At 37.8% G+C, this 25,195-nt stretch overlaps 2 protein-coding genes across 2 annotated transcripts; both read left to right on the forward strand.

The window, feature by feature from the left end:
• Nucleotides 1-6,493: 6,493 nt before the first annotated feature.
• LOC120112022 (pentatricopeptide repeat-containing protein At5g66520-like) lies at nucleotides 6,494-8,641 on the forward strand. Its single transcript, XM_039130605.1, has one exon. The coding sequence runs from the start codon at nucleotides 6,533-6,535 to the stop codon at nucleotides 8,429-8,431; it is 1,899 nt and encodes a 632-aa protein (XP_038986533.1). The 5' UTR covers nucleotides 6,494-6,532; the 3' UTR covers nucleotides 8,432-8,641.
• A 2,611-nt stretch (nucleotides 8,642-11,252) lies between these two features.
• On the forward strand, nucleotides 11,253-23,060 carry LOC120112024. Its single transcript, XM_039130609.1, has 6 exons — nucleotides 11,253-11,397; nucleotides 14,382-14,474; nucleotides 16,667-16,697; nucleotides 22,372-22,398; nucleotides 22,489-22,618; nucleotides 22,705-23,060. Exons 1-6 carry the CDS (start codon nucleotides 11,332-11,334, stop codon nucleotides 22,757-22,759), a joined length of 402 nt encoding a protein of 133 aa, XP_038986537.1. The 5' UTR covers nucleotides 11,253-11,331; the 3' UTR covers nucleotides 22,760-23,060.
• Nucleotides 23,061-25,195: the final 2,135 nt, after the last annotated feature.

Raw genomic sequence — 25,195 nt, forward strand, 5'->3', positions numbered from 1 at the left:
GAAAGAAAGTAGTGTTAGATTCATTAAGGTTGGGATTTTTCTAAGGTTTGGAGCCCGAGCCAACCCTCTGCTTTGTCTCTCTTCCCCCCTCAATCACTCCATCCATTGAATTCTTTGAAGCTTTCGATCTCCATCAGCTATCGATGCTCGCCGCAAACTCGTTGCTGGGGATTGAGAAGCCTGGTATGGGCATCCCCAGGGTCTCCGAACCTGATGTTGGAGGGGAATGGCTTGTGCGAATTGAGGGTTTCAACCATGGTTTGCTCAAGAATGAAGAAAAGAGAGAGGAAAGGCAGACTCCGTCGATGGGAGAGCTGCTTTAAGTATCTCATGTGGAAGGGCAAGAAGGTGGAAGTGGAGGAGAGGGAAGGCCAATGTATCAGAACATCAAGAAAAGCAACATCCTCAGACAAATGGGATCAAGGAGAAAATGGGGATATAGGGTTTTAAAGGAAGGAAAGAGACAAATGGCAGAATGGGAGAACGAGGCTCAAGTGGGTTGGGGGTTAGTAAAACTAAGTCAGCCCCTTTATATATTATGGGTTAATGGGTTACTTAGGTTCGGGTCTAGTCAAGTAAAGTTAGAAATTAGGAGACTTGATAAAGATCCAAATAACATATGATTGGGTCAAGTCAAGTCGAGTCAAAATTCAATAAACCAAACCCAATCCAAAATGTCAAATAGGCCCAATTTCAAAACCCAACCTAACTCTATGATCCTTAAAAATGGTAGGATTAGGTCTAAACTAATCAGGTTGAGTCATGTCATGGGTCAACTTAACCCATTTACAATATTAGTCACGTATCTTTCGTTCTTTCCTTAGAAATCTATTCTATAAACAAATTTCATTTCTGTTGTTTTTAAGATATATTGGTGCTGGATTTAAGAATATAAGAGTGTAGGACTGATGTCAGATTTATCTTAGTGCCACATTTACTAAATGTATGTAAGAATGTATATTTAATATCGGATTTAAAAGTTGTCTCAGTATTGAATTTGCTCAATGTATGAAAGAATGTGGATTTAATGTCGAATTTAAGTTGTCCTAGTGCCCCATTTACTCATCCTATGGAAATGTTCTATCATGCAAACTATGATTGCATTGTGGTCCATAACTTTAGAAGTCTTTATGCTAAATATAACTAGGTATTTTTATGATAACAATGGTTGGTGTTCTATTTTGTATACTAATGTCTCCATTTTTTAATGATAGATTGAGTGTTGGTCCATTTTTAACACTATGAATGGACTCTAGTCCATAACTTAATTTCTAATGTTAATATAACTAAAGGCTTGTTTGGTTGTGTAAGCTAAGCAAAAGCAACTTTTGGGTGCATTTTTTGAAAGTGGCACCTACAAAAAGTGCACTTAAAAAAGTGGGCATTTTTGCTATTTGGTTTGTTGGAAAAGTGAAAGTTACTGAATTATTTATAAATAGTGAATAGATTGACCAATGCCGAGAGTTCCAAGTCACTTATCTATGAGGGGTTGCTTTGCACCACTTTTTTTTTTTTGATGGAATGCTTTGCACCACTGTTATAATATCAAAATTGAACTCTTTATTGCAGAATGTGTAGTGCCCTCTTCTTATTTGAGAAGTTCTGGCTGACCTCTAATAGCATTAGAGAAGTTTTGAGGAGAGTTTGGCATTGTAGTAACTGTCATTCCCCCATGGATAGATTTTCTATATTGCTTTGATCAATGAATTAAGCATGTTTTGTGAAAGTGGAATAAAGAGTTCATAGGGAATAACTTTCATAAGACTATATTCTTAGAGTATAACATTCCAAAACTGCAAATTAAAGAAATCAAAGATGGCAATTTGAACCCTATTGAGCATATACAACTATTATAATTGATCCAAAAATATAACTATTTACACTACATCTTGACACCCCATGATCATCATACGCGTGGTGGCTCTAAAATAGAATCCGAAAGAGAACCCAAAAGGAAGACTTGGGCAAAAACTAACTTTGATATCATTCAATTTTACTACTAGAAAGGAAGATATGGTATCCAATAAACCCAAGTGAAGTAAACATCAGACTTGAGCGGCTATCAAGAAGGCTTAAGAGTGAAGTTGAACCAACCTAACCGCTATCTTAAATAGAGGGTTATTACTTGGCCATAAGGATAATGATATAAGTACAAGATCCAGTGAACAGTTACTGGACTTGACAATTAATAAGGGCATGATGAGTGGAAAAGTGGTAATCCTGATGGTTAAAGCTGTCAAGTGAAGTGGGGGCTAGACATGGGCTACTATATACAATTGAGAGTTGGAAGTTACCATATCATTTGTCTTTTATATAAATAATAGAACGTAATGTAAAAAGGAGATCTTTTGATCAGCCAATCAACTGGATTTTACTTATATCTTTATTTTTAAGTTATCAATACTTTTACTCTTTAAATTTCATGCTTTAGTTTTCTAGTAAAATTCTAATTTACCTGTAATGGTAGAGTAATCAGTAGCCCCTTTACATCTTATCTTTTTCTCTTTCAAACAGATGGTGTGACAGTAGTGAAAGTCCTCGAAGATTAAGATATCCGGACCCATCGCTACTATCATTATCCTTCTTCCTTTGTCTTCTTTCCAACTACTTGATATCAGTGGCTTGCTCGTGTAGTCACTAGACCTAGCCACTAGAAACTTGTTATTCACCCTCTAAGGGCTCAATAAGCTTTTCTGGCATGCACATTGGCTTGTTATAAGGAAATAATAAGAAAATACTGGATCAATAAAAGATTATTTGGAAGTAAAATTCCATGATAAGCTAGATAAGAGATGATGATGCAAATACTATAATAATAATTTCAATTGCCACGCAATTTTGTTTCTTATTTTGCTTGAGATCTTCTCTCATTGTACCAAAAAAATTGTAAAGAAATGCTTAGGAGTTTTATAATGTCCAGGAGAGCTACAAAATTTGTATTTTGCACAAAGCCACCTTATTCCACAAACTTTGAGCATTAAAATAACCTTGATAGCAGCTCGATCCATGAATGTTTAATGTCCAAATCTCAAACTTTGCAAGCCAAGCCTGCCCTCCTTGTAGAAAGAGCACACCACCTCTCGAGCTCAAAAATGGTTGATGTACCAATATATAACTCCCCACTAGCAGGATAGCCAATATATAACTCCCCACTAGCAGGATAGCCAATATATAACCCCCACTAGCAGAGTATCAATGTATTAGCGCATAACCTCTACTGGAAGGGTATTGATGTACCAGTGCATAACCACCACTAGCAGAGAATCAATATACCAGCATATAACTTTCACTGACAGGGTATTATATACCAGCATAGAATTTCCACTGACAGGGTATCAATATAGTGCATAAACCCTACTAGCAAGTATTGATATATAGTCAAGTTATGAGTCCAAATCCATATCGAGTCAAAACACCTTTTTTTCTCAAAAATATATTTAATGTTTCTAATCAAAAGATACATAAAACCATGCAATGTCGAATCAATTGAGCATAATCCATATTGAAATCAATATATTCGATTGAGAATCATATAATATTTCATAAAAAGGCATATTTAATGATAGAATACTATGCATCAAGTTCATAGTTTATGCATAATTCAATTTAAAAAATATTTTATAATTTGTTAATAAATCTAGAAAAGTGAAGTATTACTTATCTTGCGAGTACAACCAACTGACAAAATTTTCTAATTTTAAAAATCTTCCTCAAAGTCTAATATTCAAAAATTATATTTGTATCAAAATTTAGCCATGATTAATTCAAGAATAAAAAGCTTAAGTCCCAATACCTTCACAGGGCAGGCCAAGTGGTTGTGTCCAATGTACTGGCTGGTTTGTTCAAGGTAATTTTATCTGATCAAGGTTAGGCTTGGGTATAGGTGGCTCAATAGAGATCAAAGGTGACCAAATGTAGTGATATCCAGCAAGATCAAGATGGAGGTGGGTATACAATCCGATGGCTATGGGTTAAGACCCCCTTACCAAGATCCATCAAAGTCATTGAAGATGATCTCTACTGGATCCAACAAACCCTAGAGAGACAATAAAGAGGGAAACAATGTAGAGAGAAAAATAAGAGAGAGAAAGTGGGAAAGAGAGAGAAAAGAGAAAAATAAAGCATTTCTCTCTAATAGAGGAAGGGGGAAGCTCATGGGTTGTGACTATCGGTTGGAGGACCGGCGGTCGGCTACCATTAATGGCAACCAATGACACCAGATGGCTGCTAGCAAGGAATCAATCAAAAAAAAAGTTGACTGAAAGAAGGGCTTCAGTCCCAATCGAAAGAAATCCATGCTATCCAACAATTATGGCTCCGACCATAGCTACAATCCGATACAAGAGACCGGACAAGGCTTCGACGACAGAGCGCCGATGGTGAAGATGGCTAGACAAAAAAAGAAATAGGGTCAAAGATTCAAAAATAGGGAAAATAAGACATCGTTTTTCTTAATAAAAATCTAACAATTCCTCAATGAAATTCGTTCGGCAATAGCTCAATAAAGAAAGGAAAAAACCAAGGAAGAGAAATTGATGAGGATTGGGATTTCATACCTCATCTCCAACAAGGTTGGGCGGTGGCAGGAAGAGCCCAATAACAGGACACCACGAACAAAAAGAAACTAAGAGAGAGGAGAGGAATAAGGGTTTCCAACATGGTGCTTCTCGGATAGCCATGGGGAAGATTTATAAGTAGTGGAGGCTAGGCTTCTTAGTCTTTATCGGAGATTGGAAAGGAGGAGCTCGAATGAAATGGGTTTTGCCTTGTTTCCACAGGCCTTCGAGCCATGCGCTCCATACCAAGTTGAAAACAAAAACTCTAGGCCGATCAAGTGGACTGAGCTTGATTTTTTTTGGGCCGAGTGCTACAATATTAGTCTAAATCATTTGGTAAATATGACTTTTGCAATATAAACTAGCTTAATATCAACACTAAGAAAGCGATCATGAATCAAATGGACTTCGTGCGTTGGCAGAATTTGTTCTATGATCCAAACGACTAATCTAAAGAACTTGCTAACATTAGGAAAACATCACTATGCCACGAAGGAAGCGCTCTCTATGCTCTAGGGCAACTATTTTGAATTCATTGTCAACAAGGTGCTTTGATAAATATCCCATCTTTCTCTAACTCACTCAATCTAATCTATATTTTGTCTTCCAAATTGCACTAAATTTAATGTTTAAATTGGATTGAATGTTTAATAAGAAAACAAATTATAAAAATGTCTTTCTTGTTTGCTTTGTTTTATTTTTGTCTGAATGTTTGCTTTTTTTTTCAATAGTTGAATATCATTTTATTGAAAAAACTTAATAAACTCCAAGAGTTTGGATTTATTTATTGTGTTGGCTTTGGATGAATGGATATCATGGATTCTTCCAGCAAATTTAATTCATTCAAGTTAGCTGTCTTTATTGTTCTCTTTATTGTTCTTACTTATTTACAATTTTGTTTTTGGATTGAATGAAGCTGGGTTGGGTTATAATATTAAAGTGGGAAGAAAAATGTGTCCAAAAATAAGAGCGAAGTAAACATAGCATGCTCAAAAAGTAAACCAATCTTTTCGACTGCTACAAAAAACATCATCAAATTTCAAAGTAGCCTAATAACAAGAGCCCCTTGCCGGGCCTTCATTAATGTTCCATGGTGGTGGTTTGCTTTCAATTGAATGATGAGCCCCTTCTTCCTACAAAGGATCAAGAGCAATCTGTAGGATGGGTACATAGCTGATTATCCAGCCGTTTGAGTCAGTTTATCAGGTGGCTCTCATTCCATATCCAAGACCAAGAGCTCTTCTACACGTAGGAGGAGCTACTTGCTTACAAAATGAACACGTTGAGATATTATTAGAGAGAGAATTAGCCGGAATTTTGTTTTATTTAGAAACTATTTGAAATTTTTTATAAGATTGGGCTGAAAATTTTAAAAAATTTATAGATTAGGCCAGCATAACCAGCAAAATCACAACTACATATTTATATATATATAATATCTAAAAATAGATTTGGAGTAGGCTAGTCCAAATTCTATTATGAGAAAAAAAAAATATGAGATTTAGACAGATTCACTTCAGAGCTATTTTTGAATATTTTGTCTAACTCTCCTATAGCTTATAATCTTATTTATTGTATTGGCTCGATGTATAAAATTTATAAAAATTTTCAGTCTAATTTTATAAAAAAATCCAAATACGGTTCGGGAGAACTAAAAGTTTTTTTGTTATTTTATTGATATGTCTGTGCCGGTTAAAAATAAGTTGGCGAAGACGAAGAAAGATGACTGTGATGGAGGGTGTTTTGATCGTTTTTATGTTATAGGAGGAGCGGATGGAAAGGGCAAATCGCAAAGAAAAGGTATCTGAAGGATGTAAATAAAAGTTTTAAAATTCGCGAGTTAGATATGAAACCAAAGCGAAAGGGTCAAACTGTAATTTTATTTTTGTAAGGGACAAACTCTCTCTTATTTGAGTCCGATCCGGACCAACGGGGGATTCGCGTGAAGGGAGGTGAATCCTTCTTTCGCGCGAAAGATGACCTCCCCCGCCGTCCTCCCGCCTTCGCCGCCCCAACCACCGTCGACCTCCTCCTCCTCCTCCTCCTCCGACCTCCACGCCCACCGCCGCGCCACAATTCGCGGCCTCGACTCCTGCGCCTCCATGCCGGAACTCCGGCAGTACCACTCTCAGATCGTCCGCCTCGGCCTCGCCGCGGATAACGACGCCGTCGGCCGCCTTCTCAAGTTCTGCGCCCTCTCCCCCTCCGGCGACCTCGCCTACAGCCTCCGCCTATTCAGCCATCTCCCCCGCCCAGACCCCTTCGTCTTCAACACCCTCTTCCGTGCCCAGCCCCCCTCCGCCGCCCGCTCCGCCCTCCTCTACTCCGATATGCTCCGACGCCCCGTCCATCCCAACGAGTTTACTTTCCCCTCCCTCCTCCAGTCCATCGCCGCCGACCGGGAGCTTGGTCTTGGCCGCCAAGTCCACGCCCACGTCCTCAAGCTCGGCTTCGGCACCGACGGCTACTCCGGGAACAATCTCCTACATATGTACCTCAGCTGCGGCCTCCTTGCCGAATCTCTCGGTCTTTTCCATGCAATGCCTCACCGAGATGTTGTCTCTTGGACGACAATGATCAGTGGATTATCGGAATTAGGCTTCTTGGATGATGCCCGAAAGCTGTTTGATGAAATGCCAGAGAGGAACTCAGTTTCCTGGAATGCGATGATTGCGGGCTATGTGCGGGGTGGGCGGTTCAAGGAGGCATCCGGACTCTTTGAGCAAATGCGAGCAGACGGGGTTGAGCTCGACAGGTATGTTGCTGCTAGTATGCTGGCGGCTTGCACGGGTTTGGGTGCATTAGAGCAGGGGCAGTGGATTCATACATACATCAAGAGGCGTGGGATTGAGTTGGACTCGAAGCTGGCCACCACTGTGGTGGACATGTACTGCAAGTGTGGTTGCTTGGAGAAGGCTTATGAAGTTTTTAGTGAATTGCCATGCAAAGGGCTCTCGTCATGGAATTGTATGATCGGAGGTTTTGCGATGCACGGTCGAGGGGAGGCGGCGATCGAGCTGTTTAAAGAGATGGAGAAGGAAGGGGTGATGCCGGATGATATCACTCTGTTGAATGTACTAAGTGCATGCGCACACGCCGGGTTGGTACGTGAGGGCCGGCATTATTTTGAATATATTGTTCAGGCTTATCATATCGAGCCCAAGATGGAGCATTTCGGGTGCATGGTTGATTTGCTCGGTAGAGCAGGGTTGTTGGAAGAAGCTAAGAAGATCATAGATGAGATGCCTATGGAAGCTGATGCTGGTGTGTTGGGTGCACTTCTTGGAGCATGCAAGATTCATGGCAATGTCGAATTGGGGGAGCAAATTGGTAGGCTTGTCATAGAGTTAGATCCTCAGAACAGCGGGCGGTATGTGTTGCTAGCTAATTTGTTTGTGAGTGCTGGTAGGTGGGAAGATGTGGCAAATGTTAGGAGGTTAATGAATGACAGGGGAGTGAATAAGGAGCCTGGATGTTCTGTGATTGAAAGGAATGGTGTGGTCAGTGAATTCATTGCTGGAGGAAGGTCTCACACTCAGGCTAAAGAAATCTATGCCAAGGTTGATGAGATGATGGAGAGGATAAGAGCTGAAGGTTATGTGCCAGACACTGGTGGGGTGCTGCATGACACTGATGAGATGAACAAGGATGATTCCTTGTACCATCACAGCGAGAAGCTTGCGATTGCTTTTGGATTGTTGCACACAAGGTCAGGTGAAACGATTCGCATATCAAAGAACTTGAGAGTTTGCAGAGATTGTCATGCAGCAAGTAAGATCATATCAAGAGTTTTCGATCGGGAAATAATTGTAAGGGACCGGAACAGATTCCATCATTTTAAGGGAGGAGAGTGCTCTTGCAGAGATTACTGGTGAATGTAATTTGGTGGAGTTTGGGAGCTCGGTCGGTCAAGTAGCCCATGAGGTAACTATTTTATATGTTGGAAAGATTGTACAGGATTCAGTTGTATAATCAAGGGTGGAAGCAATATAAATGGAGGAAACTGTGGAGTTGGTTTGCCATTGTAATTTTGTTGAATGCTCTACAGGAGGGCGTTTTTGAGATCAGGAGTTTGTGTATTCTAATTCCAACTCTAAGTGTGCAAGGAAGCAAAGCAGAAAGTTTTAATGATCACATAAATCTAGAAAAGATTTTAGAGCCAGCAGGTCTTTCAGGTTGAGCCAAGATTGAGTATGACTTGGACCAACCTGAAATATTGTAGTTAGGGTCGAGACAGAGTTGGGTCAAGTATGCAGTTCAGCTCAAGGATTTAGCTAATTGTTTATAATGAAAAGCGTAATATTGATAATTAAACTAAATCCAATAATAATTTTAAATAAAATTAAAAAAATCAAGAATTTTCATTCAGAAATTTTTAACTTAATCGAAGAAAATGCTCATTCTTTAGATGCAAGTTCACAAACTAAAATTTAGAAAACAAATGTTGTTATAGTTGAGAAAATTATAAATATGAAAATGTCATAATAAATAATGTATATTTAAATATAATTAAGTTAAAGTAGGTGAGAGGAAATGGGGTTGTTGAGATAAAGAGAGAGATTAATTTAATGAAGGGGTTCATTTGATCAATTGGAAAAGACATCTATAGTGAAGACGAAAGGGTTTTATTTGATTCAGATTTTTGGGTTGAGTTGTATTTGGGTCAAGTTACACGCTTCTTTTTATTGATCTAAAGTTGGCCCACATGGTCTACAGATCAGGTCGGGGTGAAAATTTAAAAACTAGACCCGACTCTATTTTCAAATTGGATCCAATTTTTAACAAATATGGTCGAGACTAGGTCAGGTCATAGGTCTACCCGACCAATTTGCAAGTCACAAGGTCCACCCAACTAATTTGCAGCCCTGCCCATAGTTGGATGAGGCCCGAGCCTAAGACCCTCAAGCTTAGTTCAAGCCAAGTTAGGCTAAGATGTGAGCTTGCTATAAACCAAAGTTTGAATAGTGCTATTCAAGTAATATTATTGTTTTGTGTATTTATAATGGGCTGCACAAAGGGTAGCCCTTCCTCCCTACTCCCAAATCTTGAAATGGGTGCTACTAACCAAAGCCAAATATGGGACCACAACAATAAGATAGCTTAGGTGGCAAACCAATCAACAAGATAGTAATTTATATAAATAAATAAAAAATATTTCAAAAATAACAAATTATTCGTTTTTCTCATCTTCTCCTCCTCCATGCTTAGTCCTTTCCCCTCTCTCCTTCTTGCAGCCCCTCTCTCTTTCCACTCCACCTCCTTGCTATCATTTTCTGCCTAACTATCATCTCTAATTGTAGCTCTATCGGTCACTCGGTTCCTTCATACTATTCCACTTTTTTTTCACCACCCATTCCTCATTTCTAGCCATCATCATATGGTGTCTCCTCTTCCTTTGTCTCACTACCATTTTCAACCAAAACCTCTCTATTCACTCGGTCCTCTCTAGCCTTTCAGTAGCCAACCTTTCTATGTCCCCCTTCGCTGTAACCCCGTCCCTATATACTCACATTTTTCTACTATTGTTGCCTTTCCTACTCTTTTTTGTTACACAAATCCTTTATAGCCCCTTCTCATCCCCTACACCTCTTCCTAACTGCCTCTTCCTTATTCCTCATTGTTACCATTCCCCCGCCTCAATTTATGAGGCCTCAATACAATATTTTTTAATAACTACCTAGCATCCCATTGATCAGCCTCCTCTTTCTCTTCTTCTCTCCTCCCACAAGAGAGAAGATATATTGTTATTTTATTTTTATATTTATTTCTTAATTATTGCAGCCAAGTCAACTTGCCACATTAATTTATGATAATCGGCTTACATTTTCAACTTGCAATTATAACTAGTAGCACATTAAATTCATTCTTAGATTAATAATTCCTTAGTGCATGTCTAGCTTGGTGCTAGAAAAGTAGAAAAGATTGAACAAAATATAACTAAATGCCAGTCATCAAAGGTAAAAAATATTTATTGAGGGCTATATATCTACTTAACTATTTCTGTATTAGGACTAAGTCGAAAATTGCTAAGTCATTTAAATTGGTATCTTTTCTAATTTAAATTTAAAAAAATGACTTTTTTTTTCTCTCTCTCTCTCTGTATATATAGGTACGTATATACAGAGAGAGAGAGATATGTACTGGCATCATTTTCTTTTAAAATAGAAAAAAATTAAATGCAATGAATATGGATCATGCAAGATCCAATCCAACTCCAGGATTGATCCAAAACCAATACAATATACTTTGCCTAGCTAATACAAAACCTCGAATTTAAGAAACTAATATATTATTAATAAAAACTTAACAAAATTGATCTTTAATTTGTTTGTCAATAATTACATCAACTACAATCAAATTGTTAACCAACCCTATATAGATTGGATTATTGATAATACCTACATGTTGTCACCAATTTATATGTTTAGAGTGCAAGTAAACTAATATAATTTGGGCTCAGTTACGCCTTAAAAATCTGATGGGTCAATATCATATATATTAAATCTGATCTTACTCTACGTGAATCATGGATAGATTCACACATTTAAGTATTGGCCGAATTCATATCCCAATCAGGCTTGGTCATGCGAAAACCAGATCCAACCCATCCTAGGCATCTGGCTCAGCCGAACCGCTGAGACCATATCGTAATTGGGGCCAAATCGAGCACTGAAATATTGTAATTTATTTTTTTGATGAGAAATATTTATAAGGAACGAACAGCATAGAGACGCGTAGAACTACGGCAAGAGAGGCTCGGAACTGGGAAGAGGAGATGCGGGGCGATGAGGCGAGAAGGCTTTTAGGGTTCTCACCCAATTCTCGCCCCACCACTTCTCAGGTGCCCTTCGACCCTCTTGTTCCCCTCTTTCAGATAAAAGAATTTTGTTTCATTTAGCGGCAAATCTTTTCCTCTTCGTCCTGTTCGATTCATATTGGAAGTGATCTTACTGCAATCGAATCTTACTTTCTAGGTTATCACCACGTTGTTGTCGGATTCTTGTATGTTGGTTGTCTTTTAGTGCTGGATTCGATCCATTTTCTAGTTAATATTAGGATGATCGGCAGGAGTTCCCCTGAAGCAGTGATTTTGTAAATCTATTATTTAAACTATATTGCAAAGATGCCAAATCCTGCAATCGGAACACTTCATGGTAACATCATTGCAAAAGAAAATAAACCTAATTACATTAATAACAAATCTGAATTTCTCGATTAAATTCATGGCCTCGTAAATACATTACTAGCTCTCCTTTCCACACTGAGTGCGTTGTATATATGAAGGAACTGGCCAAATGAAAAACGTAAGTGGTGGGAAGAAGTCATGTTGCTTAACCTTTTTCATTCTTCTTTCCTCCTCCCTCCACCCCCCCCCCCCCCCCCCCCCCCCCCCCAAATTTTCCCCCAGTTTGGGCGGATTGGGGAGAAAGGATGGATGAGGAAGAGGATAGATGGGCCTCCCATCCATCTTCCCATGTGTTTGGTGAAATATGGAAGAATGGATAGGAATGATTCCTTCCTCCTTTTGGTATAGGAGAAATGAAAACAAGGATGATATTTGTATGATACTTTTACTAAACTACCCTTTGATAAAAAATATTATTATTATCAATTTATAACACTTATGATATTAAAGGATTAGGGAAATATATAAACTTATAATTTTTATAATTTATAATTATATAAAATTATATAAATATTTAATCTTTCTTTAATTTAATAAATATATTATTTTATAAATTTTATATATGAATGAATTTATTTATATATATTAATTATAAAAATAACTAATTAATTTATAATTTAGTTTAATTAGTTAGTCAATTTTATGTAAATAGTTAAATAAAAATAATGCATGCAAATAGAAAAATAAAAGATAATTCGAATTATTTACTTATAGTTATGGAAATTACGTGCTAAAATTAAAATTATTAGTAACAAAGTTTAATAGTATAGGGTTATTAGTATAGGTAAAATAAAAAAAAATAATTAAAATAAAAAAAAGTGAAGAAGTGTTAGAGTTTTGTCAAAAAAATTAATGAAGGATAATTTTATCAATGTAAAAACCCATCCCTCACATGCTCCATTCATCTTTTCTTGTATCCTCCCTTTGGAAGGATGCAAATTGGTGGGCGAGGATGGATGGATAATTTCTTTTTTTCATCCATTCTTCCTAAGATTTTCTGAACCAAACGGTGGATGAAGCCCATCCATCCATCCAACATCATCCATCTTCCCTCTCATAATCTCAACCAAACATAGGGTTGTTATCAACCCTCAATAGAAACCTCCATGATGAAGGAAAGGTGTTACTTTGTTAATTGCTTTCTATCATCAGCAAGATGCCTGTTAGTGGGTTATTAAGGTTTTCATAGTACATGTGGAAGGCGAGTACACTATGATATTCCACTAGGCTTTTGGCCATCATTTGTTTGAGCAACATTTTGGAAGAATCATTCCTAGCTAGAATATCGATAGAATGGAATTCATAATCGATTGAAATATGTTCATCGAATGCTAGAAATTTAAGACAATGGAGAAGATAAGCTGACTTCATTGTCACTTTTATCATAGCCTTCTTTGGGGCATAGTGCAATATTCATTGTTATGGAAATTCTAAATCGGGAATAACTTATAAGAATAGGCAACTCCCTTGTTGAAAAAGTGACTTTGTTGTCACTTTTATTTTAACCTTCTTTTCTAGTACTACAATTTGACGAATTTATGGCTCCTCCTTCTTTGTGCTAGAATACCGACTTAGAGTTCCCCAATTGTCTCATATCATCAATTAGCAATTGATTATTATTTTCTTGGCTTTGAGCTTTCAATCCCTACTTTTAATTTCTGCAAGGGCATTGTACAATATCTGACCATTCTTTAAACCATGGTTACATTAAAACATAAATCCTTCACATTTAGTGCTTGCTACCCCTAAAACATAAATCCTTCACATTTAGTGCTTGCTTTAGGCAACCTACTTAGTAGATTAATCCATAGAAACAATTACAAAATTACAATAGTGATAGTCAATTTCTGTCCTTAGTCTTTTTGCTAAGTATCACATCACTGGTCTTCTCAATTGAATGAATATGTTTTCAGTCATTTTTTGAATAATTTTATCAGGCTTTTGTGGAAAAATATGGTAATTATTTGATATTCCTGGTTGGATCTGCTGTCAGGTTGGATTTCCAGCTAACAATTTGCTTCTTGCTTTCATTGTTGAAATTTTTGCTGAACAGTGTATTAACAACAAACACAACTCTATAGTTGTATATATTAGGATCATAAAAGATGGTGATTGTTTGATTTAATGCTATATTAGATTAATAAATAACCTTCTCAAAATTCTTACAGATCAATAAAGAGATTTTCTTCATTTTCTTCCTGTGCTCATTTCATGAGCTCATGAAATGAATTGATGGGGTAAACCCCATCCTTTTTCTCAAAAAAAGGAAAAAAGAAATTTTCTTGTAAAAGGTAAATCTTTATGTATAAACAGCTACATTTTTGTTCAAGTGGTATGTTAGGCAGTGTTCAACGTAGTTTATATGACCTGTTAGATTTACCGAGGCACCTTGACGTGTCAGCCAGAGCTGCATACTAGTATCAGCTGAATATATGAATTTAAGAATGTGAAACTACTTAATCTTTGTCATATGTAATGATGGTCAAACAATTCTGCATATGTTTGTCTTTTAATGCACTGCTACATGTGTAGCTTTATTATTGGTATCCTTTTTCCTAATTTACTAATTTTTTGGAAGGAACCTTTTGAGTAGCTTGCCTTGTGGTTTCTGCAAGATGGCATCTGACTTATGGCTGCAGGTAAAGGCTGCATATAGAAGGAAAGCTATGGAGTCTCACCCTGATCTGTTTCCACCACACGAGAAATTTCAATCTGAAGCTAAATTTAAACTGGTATTTCATTTTAACTCATAAAGACAGTTATCTTCTTTGCTATGATATTCTCTCCACTCTTAGATTGTGAGCCTGTCATTCCTGTTGCGAAAACTTAAAAGAATGATGATGCATCTTTCAGATAATCTGTGGAGATTTCTAGAACATATATCTTGAACTCTAAATTACCCAAGAATCTATCATATTTTGTTGCACATAATCATCTTAAAATTTTATTCATTGTGTCGTAAAGCTATTAGTTCTACTTCAAATATGTTGCATAGCGATTGTTAATGTGAAAAACTAAAATGACTAAAATGACATACACGTATGCGCACACAGAGACACACGCACACACATATTCCTGTTGATATCCTATTGCTATTCTATAAGTAATTTTGGTGTTATTCCAGGTAGCATAACTTAGGGAGTTGCTTCATGATTGCTTTGAGAATTAATTTCTCTTTTGACAGATGCTCAAAAGTTGGTCTGCTATAATTTGGATTGACCCACACTAATTTTAATTCAGAACTTTTAGCATTACTTTTGCATGGGTTTAAGACCTTCTGAAACTACTAAAAAAAGTTTCAAGTTCATTAATAAAGTTATAAGAATACTTGGGTCAATAGAAGCCTTAATCTTTCCTTCATATTCCTTCATATTATCAAACTAAACAAGGAATTATGCTTCTGATATGTCAAGTTTCTTGAAGCATAATAGTTTCTGGCATGTCAGATTTTAGTGAAATCTTATGTGTATAAAATATAGATAGGAATAGAGAGTTGGCTGTGGTCCTGTGGACCAAGTGCTGGCTTTTACAAAACAAAATTTTACACCTTAAATGTTTTGTGTTTGGGACATGTCTGGTGTTGCTTCTGCTTTTTAAAAAAGTAATACTGAAAAATCACTTTCATTTAATTTTCAAATAAAAAGTACTTTTTGGATATTTAACATTTGATAATCATGTATTGTAGAACTATTTGTTATGGATGGATTACCATATTTGAAAGACAAGGAATAATCAAAAGCTATTTTTTGACTAATTGTAGAAGCAGTCCTCAAATGTCACTGAACTCTGAAAGTCACAAACAACTTTCTTTAGGCAACAACAAATGTGCCATTAGTGAAAGAAAAGAGGAACCATTTGGTGGTTCTTCTCTGAACAGCAAAAATTTGTTCTGAAAATTGCCGCTGCTGGTCTACTTCATTGTCAGCTGCTGGTCCCAACTACAGCAAAGGCATTTGTTTCGAGCAGCGACATAGCCAACAATTAGGTAGATGAATCGCTATGACTATGCTAAATGGCTAAATCTCTGTTTATAACAAAAAAAAAGCAGTCCATGTTAAAAAATTGGAAATATCAAAGGCAGTGGCCCCCTTGGACTCCTTTTATGTCTCCCTACAAAGCAATCCGGTACACAACAGCTAGTGCAAGTGAGAGGTGCAGTATAACCAGAACAGTTAAGCCTTTAAGGCTGTTAAAAACACATTAGTCTAAGAACTGCAATTAGCAGCTGCTTTGTTGGTCTCAAAAACTTTTGACATCTCGTGACCATAATTTTGCAATCACAATGCATTTGATCAAATGGAACTTTCATACATACACCACTCTTCTAGAAGCAAATTCTGCCATACTGCAGTGACATTTTTCGCCCAGCAATGTTAATAGAGCAGTTCTCTTCTGCGGAGAGTTGCTGACATTTACCCTGCTCATTGACTTTTCACATCTTCTACTCTTATGAGCCAAAACCTTCTTCATAAATGAAGTTCTATGATGTTCTTAAAGTACATGCATACAAGCCATCTCATTTAAGCCCTGCACTTTTAAATTCTTATGGAAATATGTGGATCTTAGGCATCATAATAAGTGATTCTTTTGGTTTATCAGTTGATCCCAGTTTGCTGTTAAATGCTTCACTTTGTTGAGCTAAAAGAGCAGAAAAGAAAAGGGGGCGATTTATTTAATGATGCTCGTAAGACATGCCATCTCCAAATAGCTGGGTTGAGACTTGTTTTTAATGAATGATAGATTCATGTGACATTTACAAATTGACTGATGAGATATGTGCATAAATCTTCTTAACTTGGAAGGTCATCCATGACTAGCCACCATTGCATTTGAATGGCCATTAATTCTAATACTTTCTACCTCATATTATATTTCCAATGATATTACTGCAACCACATAACCATTGTAACCCTGTGTACTGCAGATTTCAGAAGCATACTCATCTCTACGGGCTGGTAAATTTCGCAATCTTGTTTGTTTTATTAATTTCTATGTGTCATGGTTTGCAAACTTGCCTGTTTATGCAAAGTTGAGTCTAGTGTCATCACATGGTTGTAATTTGTTTGCCGTTGGTATTTTCCTGGCTTGAATTTTCACAATAAAGGTATGATGAGGGAATTTAATGAACAAGATGGTTTTATTTTATGGTGGTTTCAGCTTATTGACCTTGCATTGATCTGTTAGTTTATTGGTTTTACTTTGGATCCGCTTCTCTTTAGTGTTTTTTTGGATAATACGGATAAATTATACTACTTTAGTATGAGTACATCAACGTAAGTTAGAGGATACAATACTATGGAAATGAAAAGGAGTAGCCTCAAGGCTATCCCACAACCAACCACCAAAATGCTGAGCCACATAGGAAGCAACCCAGTCGGCTGTCCTGTTTGCCTTCCGATAGATATGGTTGGCCCGGAAAACAACACAACCCATCACCATCCTGCGGATGTCTTGCAGCAACAGATGGTCACCATCAAGTCCCTCCAGGTTCTGAATCCAACTAACCACCGTCGCCGACTTCAGTGTTTTCTGTTCTGGATTTGTTTGAGTCATTCAACTTGACTTCGGGATATGCTTGATGGTTTAATAGACATATGGCTGGCTCGTAGTATGCACTTTGGAGGTCCCACACAACAAAAAAATCTGAGTAGATTTATCAAGCTAAGTACATCATGTTACTTGTGTTATTGGCATAGCATGTCGCAAGAGTTTATTTCTTTTCTCATATTACTAAAATCCTTCTGCTGGATATATGGACGTGGAGCAATATAAGAAACTTCAGTGACCAATTATTCAGATCCACAATTCAGTTGTTTGATAAGGGTATATGGAATCTATAGATTTAAGGATTGGAATCAGATTATCATAGAAGTATCACATCAATCTGTAGTACCAAAGCACTTTTCCTTTTTCCCATTCAAAATGCTGCATTATTGAAGAAATAATTTTGCAAATAACTAAGCTGAACTGTGAAACGTAAGCAACTTGCTCAACAGTTCTTTTTCTTCCCGTTTATGAAGATTCTTTTACTTACTAACTCATCATCTTGGTATTGAGCTTATATGTTTTGAAAATTCTTGTTTAAGTCAAATACTTAGTGTACCCTGATTGTTTTACCTGCTCCAAATGTATTGCTGCTGTTCCTTCTACTCACTTCCTACTTCAATCAAGTATTTTTTTGTTGCTAGAACTTTTTATCAGAATTGATCCTTGGTCACATATTATTCTAATTTTTGAATCCCTATACCATGTACATATTTTATATGCAATAATCGAATGGATAGATCCTTATTATTTAATAGCATTGAGTAAATTTTATATGTCCACTTCCCTTTGTGTTCCTCCAGCTGCATTCATGTCATTCTATTATGTACAGATGCCTATCGACTTCCAAACTCAGAGTTTGCAAATGCTGCTTTACCATTAGGATTCTGATGGTATTATTAAGAAATAATATTGTACATGTATGTTGCAAATAATAAGTTTCTTGGGAATCAAGTTACGTAATGGAAAATTGGAAATGCTGGCAGTATATATAGATAGCATGTGAAAATCAGGCACAGATAGGTTACTTTTCTTCTCTGATCCATGGCCTTCTGCTCAAGTATCTCTTTTGGCTGAATTCCTGGCACGTTTTCGTATGTCATCCTTTTGTGAATCAAAGCCCTCTTGCTCTTTTGCTCATCTAAAGTTGACGTCAATGGTAACTTAAAAGCTAGAAACAACGTCCTCAGCAAGTGGCCCATATGGTTCAGTTCAAAGTCTAACTCACAAAGCCAATGTTTGTACGCTCTCACTAAAAGACGACCGGAGTGAAAAGGCAAACTCTGCATTTCTCGTTCTCCTGTGAGAGTAGTATAGTATAGACCCATTTCTCAGCTTTCGCTGCAAATTTTTTATTATCTTGACTTCTAACGAGAAGAGCGATCTTTAATTCAACATACCCATGGCCTGGTGCAAGAATATTGCAAAGAACTAAAGTAGCAATCATCTAAAGAAGGTGCATGTGAGTCTACATATTTTTCCAACAAACATCGTAATCATGAGTTTTGAAGAATGGTTCCTATGTTTTAGTCTTAGAGAAGAATGAGTGCTAATAATTAGGCTGTCATTGTATTTTACATCCAACTTGCTTGTAAGAATCATGTTGAAATCATGCCGCAATATTCAGACATTTCAGACGATACATAAATGTTGTTATCTAAAGAGAAAATAGAAATGAGCTTTGCAAAGAATAATGTTTTTCTCTAGTAAAGGGAGATGCACAAGCTAAGCATGTTAATTCTTTACATATGCAAAAGGAGAATCCTAACTTATTTTGTGCTCTGGATCTAGATAAAAATATCTATGGAATCTATTCTGGGTTGTTGCTAAAGATAGACATGAGTAACAATTAAAGACATTTAATCTCGTCGACACTACATATCAGAAATAAATTTAAGATATCATATGGTCCTCTTATAGGAGTATATCATTATAGATAATCCATATATGTCATCGCACATCATGGTTCTTTGACCATGACTCAGTCAATAGGCGGGCAGCTCGCAAGAGCAAATATTATGAATTAAGCTAAAGCCATGAAGCATGTTGTTGGACAAGTATTTTTGAACTCTTTAATCATTTTGTATATGACATAAAAAGAAAAGTAATTTAGAAACTTGGTTTGGTTGCCAAAAACATGAAAAGTTTATGAATAAATTTAAAATGTGCATATACAGGTCATGCACTGATGAGAAGTTTGAAAGGTTGAAAATGATTGCTTGATTTATACTTGGATAGAATGAAAATGACTTCAATCCATATATGAAGAAGACATTAGGTGCTAACATACATGTAGACTTGAGCATTTCCTACGTCAAGCTGGGTTCAAGCTAGGTCAAAGCTCAACATCAAGGGTAGACATGTTACCTGGGCCTCTTGGGTAGTGGCCACATCACAGAGAGAGGCAGAGAGAGGAATGTTAAAATCCTTTCCTGGGGGTGGGGGTTCGGGAGAGAGATAAGAGCTAGGATAGGAAAGAGGGATCAGCGCATTCAACCGTGAGAGAGGTGGAGAGGGCAAGAGAGGGGATTGAGAAAACTAGTGCATGAGAGAGAGAAGGGGAGAGTAGGGGGGGTTCGCACCTCAGGGGAATACGTGTATGTAAGTTATAATATTATAATTAATTGTAACTTGGGCCAGGCAGAACAGCCCTATATAACTTTTGGTCAGCCCTATGTAACTTTTGGTCATATCTGAACATGAATCAAGCCGTAGATTCTAGGTTTGGCCTGACCTGAAGGGCTAGATACATCTACCCCGGCCTGCCCATTTTCAGGTCTCATGTGTCGTGACAGAAATGCTCAGTTCTACTTATAGGAAGCACATTTTCTGCTAGGGTAACTGCTAGACAACAAAGTATGAACTCCTTTAATTGGCAAGTACATAAAAGAGAAACCAATTACAAAGTGTTTGTGGGATAGCATGAAGTAGCTGTCCTTGATAGATGTTAAAGAGAATTATTATTACATTCTCAATTATGGTATAAGATACCTTTTGCTAAAGTCTCCATCACTTTTTAACTTCAAATGTTATCATTGTAATTTGTAAAAGAGAGAGACATTGAATGATTTTTACATGCAGTAAGTTTCAAGTTGAAGTTATATCATGCTTGTTGTGTGATCGGAAGTGGATTTGCTGAATGTCATCCATAGGTTAGAAAAATTATAAGTAGAAACAAGATTTCTTGTTGCATTGACCGAAAATGTTTCATGTACATCCTGTTTATGTCCTTTTTAAAAGATATCCATGCTGGCATGCAATCATTGTCCTACAATTTTCAACATGCTTATTTTTTTGTTATTTATTTATCCTTTATATTTTATTTATGTGCATCAAACAATCTATCTTATTGTATTATATATTTTATCTTATTATATTATATATAATGGATCAAGGATGCAGAATGTAATATAACATTAATCAAAGGGCTTGGACCATGCAGTCTAGTTTGCAGTGTTAAGAAAATGAACTTTATTGACTAGCTCTAATGTTGATGCAAGGACAACATAAAGAGTTTGGAAAGCAAAGACAGATTTTAATCTTTTTTTATTAATAAGAATAGCTCTTGGTGCTGCCCACCTATCACACTATGTCTTCATTAGTCAGTCTGCTTGATCCACAATTATAGCATGAACAAGGAATTTGGGTTGCCTCTGATGATTTAGCCCAGCAAATGGAGCAATTCTATCTTGTATTTGATCGTGACATGGTGTCATATGAGACCACATCTCCCAAATTGATATTGTCATTTCCACTCCTGGCATTGACTCAATATATATTTCATAGGCAATCTTGTTCGTTTAAACTCAAAGAATAAAACAAGTTAAAATCCTCCTACATGTGCAAAAAATTCTCATGATAGCATGTGCGTCTCCCTTTAGTAATGCAAAACTTGTACTTTGTTGAGCATATTTACAATTTCTCTAGACATGCATACAATTTCTTTATGATATTTAAAATCAGCAAATAATTGTGTTATTTATTTATTTTTGTTATTTCCCTAAGTTAGGAGAGGGCTCGGTTGGAACTGAAACCCTTGGGTATCATGTTCATTTTCTCCACCATAAATACCACAATATCCTAATTGATGCCTTGCATTTGCATGCCATCTCTAATTTCATGGACTGCCTCTTTGTCATTCATATGGTTAATTTCTGAACAATGTCAATTATGCCATTCCAATTTCACTTAAATATTTCTGTATCATACAATTTTAAATACTTCTTTATCATATAATTTCAAATGAATTATTATTTCCTTGGCACTACAAGACTTTTTGAATGAAAATTTATTGACTGAAATGAGGAAAAAGAAATCATGGAAGTTGCATGTAAATTTATTAGGCGAAGGATCAAGTGTTCCTACCCACCTGAATGCAAGAACTGACTTAGATTTGTAGATAGTACTCAATGTATTGCTTGCATAAATATATAACATCTTGCAGCATGACATTTTTGAATTAGATAAAATAGATCATTTTTCTAATATGCACTACTAATTTCTTCATGTTCTTCTTCTTCTCCTCCTCCTCCTCTCCTACAGTGTTGTTTGTTAATGCACATCTCCGACACACTTCAGTTTCTCGGTTTATTTATCTTGTAGAGATGTTTTGAAGAAGATACGGTCTCTTCTTCTTCTTTTCTCCTACTGTCTGTTGTTTGATAATGCACATCTTCAATACACTTCAGTTGCTCCATTTATTTATCTTGTAAAGATGTTTCGAAAAAGATATGAGGCTCTTTAGATAAGAACAACCATTATTGAGAATGCCTGGGCTGTGGTTAGGAAATAGCAGGATCATCAATTGCACCATGTATATCTAACGTGATTTCATCAATTCCTATATGTAGAGTTCAGAAGATTTATTTCTTTCTTTTTCATTCTCATTATCCTCCATTAAAGCTATTTTCCATATGGTTGATGTCGTTGAGAGAAAATGCCAAACCAGTGATATTTTGGGTTGTATGAGTCAATTCTGGATCTAGAGTTTGCAAACCATGATACTAGCAGTATATATTTCAGTGACATTATAGTTTGTGATGTGTGTTATATATGTGCTGCTGAATGCTTTCTCCATGGCATCAGGCTCAAGATCTGGAAGTCCGATGGGAGGTAAAGCCTGTTTTTAGCATGTTTTCAGTTTATTGTATTTGAGTGCATTTGTAAATAGTGTGTTGTTCACAAAGTATTTGTTTCAAATAGCTACATCTGTACGTGTTGTAAGAACTGGAGTCCCTACTGGGTATAGGAGATCCAATCCAGTTTTGCTAAAGGCACCATTTCTCCTCATCATTCTCGGGACAGTTTCCCTCGGTGGCTTGAATGCTATGAGGTTAGAGAAATTTTCTGCTGTTAGAGGTCATATTATTCCCATATATTTATCTTGTAACTGGCTGTGCATCCTTTTCTGCTGTTCAGGGCATACCAAAGGCAAAAGGAGGCATATCCCTCTTTCAATCCATTTCTTCCATGAACGAACCACGTTTGTAAAATTGTTCACGGGCAATTACAACAGGAAAATAAATGCCTACAATTGTCCCCTAGAAGTTATTTAGCTGGGGTTGAACTAGAAGATGCCAGCTTACTTTGCTGATAAGTCTCTTTGTTTTTGTATTGCTGGTCTCCCACTTCATCTGGGTTGGGGTTGTGGATTGTATAGCCCATTGTCTATGTAACAATTTTTACCAATGAAAGTTGGTGGACTTCAAAAATCTCTTCAAACCAGAAACAACTATCTTAGCTAAATTAAATAAGGTGTTTTATTTTTATTTTTTTATTTTTTACCATCTCGTTCAATTGTTTGTGCTCAGAGTCCAAAAAAACTCTGGCATCCCGACACTACACATGCTTATATAGTTTGGTCACCTGCTGCATAATTTCCATTTTGTCTAACTAATATTATTAGAGATGCTGTTTGTATTAAATTCTCATGCTGTGGTCATTTTCCAGTTAACATGACTATGTTTAGCAGTCTAGTGCGAGTCATGGAGGAATTGAGCACTCTGCTAACACCCTGTGCTTCAATTAATTTTTGACATGCCATCCACATTAAGACTCGTTTTACCGTAAATAATTTGCCAAAGCCTTGTCAGACGTACAAAACGCAAAGATAGTATGAGAATTATATAGCAACAGTACCTCCAAGTTTCTGCAATTGCGTTATATCATCCATGTATGTTTCAATTAACTAAAATTGAGAGTGACAGAAATTTCATATTCACGGTGCTCTGCAAAAAAGGCCCGAGCAATCTAGTAATGAAATTCTCGGATATATTTACGCTTTGTTACATCTTTTTAGTAGATTAAAAAGGGAAAACGGTTTGCATGAAATTATATGAAGTACCATCGCATGAGAAAAAATATGACAAGGATGCCTACTAGTTGTGTTCGGATGCTTGTGTACCTGCTCTCACCTAAAATACAGCCAGATTTCCCCCAATTTAATTATTTTTTGATAAAATATAAAAAAGTCCTTCCCAGATGCTTCTATAATCCTATGTTTGGTTGGGGTGAGGATGAATAGAGCTGGAAGGATGCATGACCTCCATCCGAATTAGAAGTGTTGAGGGAATGCAAATTCCCCCGAGTACATGAGAACCTTGCAGGTACGGGATCGGATGACGGCCGACCTCGGGCGGCCGAACTTGATGCCCGACTTCGGAACGCTCGACCCGAAGGGCGCTCGACCCCGGGAGTCGGACTCCACCAACTGTCCACTATAGGTACTTTTCCCTACGGACCGACGCAGGATCACGCCTTAGGTGGCTTACTCCACAATTAATACGCCCGACCTGGCGCTCCACCAGGCGTCTAGCTTCAGGGCTCTTGACCTCGGAAGTCCGATCTCGCCGCCCACTTACCGCGGTTGTATCCTTCTGAAGTCCGGTCAGGGGCCATACCCTGCCACCGCCTCCAGCATTTAATGCGCATGATCTCTGCAAACCCCCGACTCACTCAATAATTAATGTATATCTCCGGCTCACTCAATAATTAATGCGCGTGGCTCCTATTATCTATGGATCTTCAGTCCTCCACGGCAAATCAGCATGGCAGCGTTCGGTCAGCCGCGACAACTCTCTGATCCCGGCCTCGCCTCCGACATCAAGGCATTAATTCACCTGATCGCGCACCAACTCAAACAACGTGCTGAGTTGTATGGCAACCTCGCTCCATCACATCACAGGTAATCCAACCCCCCTATAAAAAGGGGGACCCCTCTTTCCCGGGGGGGTGGGACTCAAAAAAAAACCCAGTAGAATATATCTTCCTCCTCTCTCCTCCAAAATTAAGCCCCTCCTCTGACTTAAGCATCGGAGGGCCGGTGCCAGAAACCCCGGCCACCGGCTTTTTGCAGGCCCCCACGGAGGACGCCGCTCGCCGACATATCGTCACCCACCAGTGTTCGCAGGAGCTCCTCCTCCTCAGTCGACGGCCGCCCCCGGGTCCAATTTCCAGCAATAGTTGGCGCTAGAGGAAGGGCCCGAGTTGCGGTCATGAAGTTGAGAAGTAAGGGAGCCTCTAATACCTCCCGGCGCCCTGCGCCGAGTCCCGGACATTCTGCCCAGAATTCACCGCCAAGACTCTCGGTAACTCCAGTTCCTCAGGTGCAGCCGGAACAATTTGACATCCTGGTCTGACAAGTCCAAACCCTGGCCGCTGCCGTCCAAAGCCTGCAGCGGGCCGAAGCGCCACCCATGCCGCCTTCCCAGGCCACGGTCCGGCCGGTTCTTCCCCCGAACGGACCGGCGCCCCAGACCCGAAGCCTTCATGGCTCTTCGAGGGCCAATAATGAAGAGCGAGCATCCCCCAGAGAGAGCTACCGGGGGAAGACGTAGATAGAAGACTGCAGCCCTCGGAGGCTGAGTCTGCCCCGGACCGACATAAGCCGGAGCAGACTACGGTGGCAATC

The sequence above is a fragment of the Phoenix dactylifera genome, chromosome 1 (assembly GCF_009389715.1).
Source record: "Phoenix dactylifera cultivar Barhee BC4 chromosome 1, palm_55x_up_171113_PBpolish2nd_filt_p, whole genome shotgun sequence".
Taxonomy (NCBI): domain Eukaryota; kingdom Viridiplantae; phylum Streptophyta; class Magnoliopsida; order Arecales; family Arecaceae; genus Phoenix; species Phoenix dactylifera.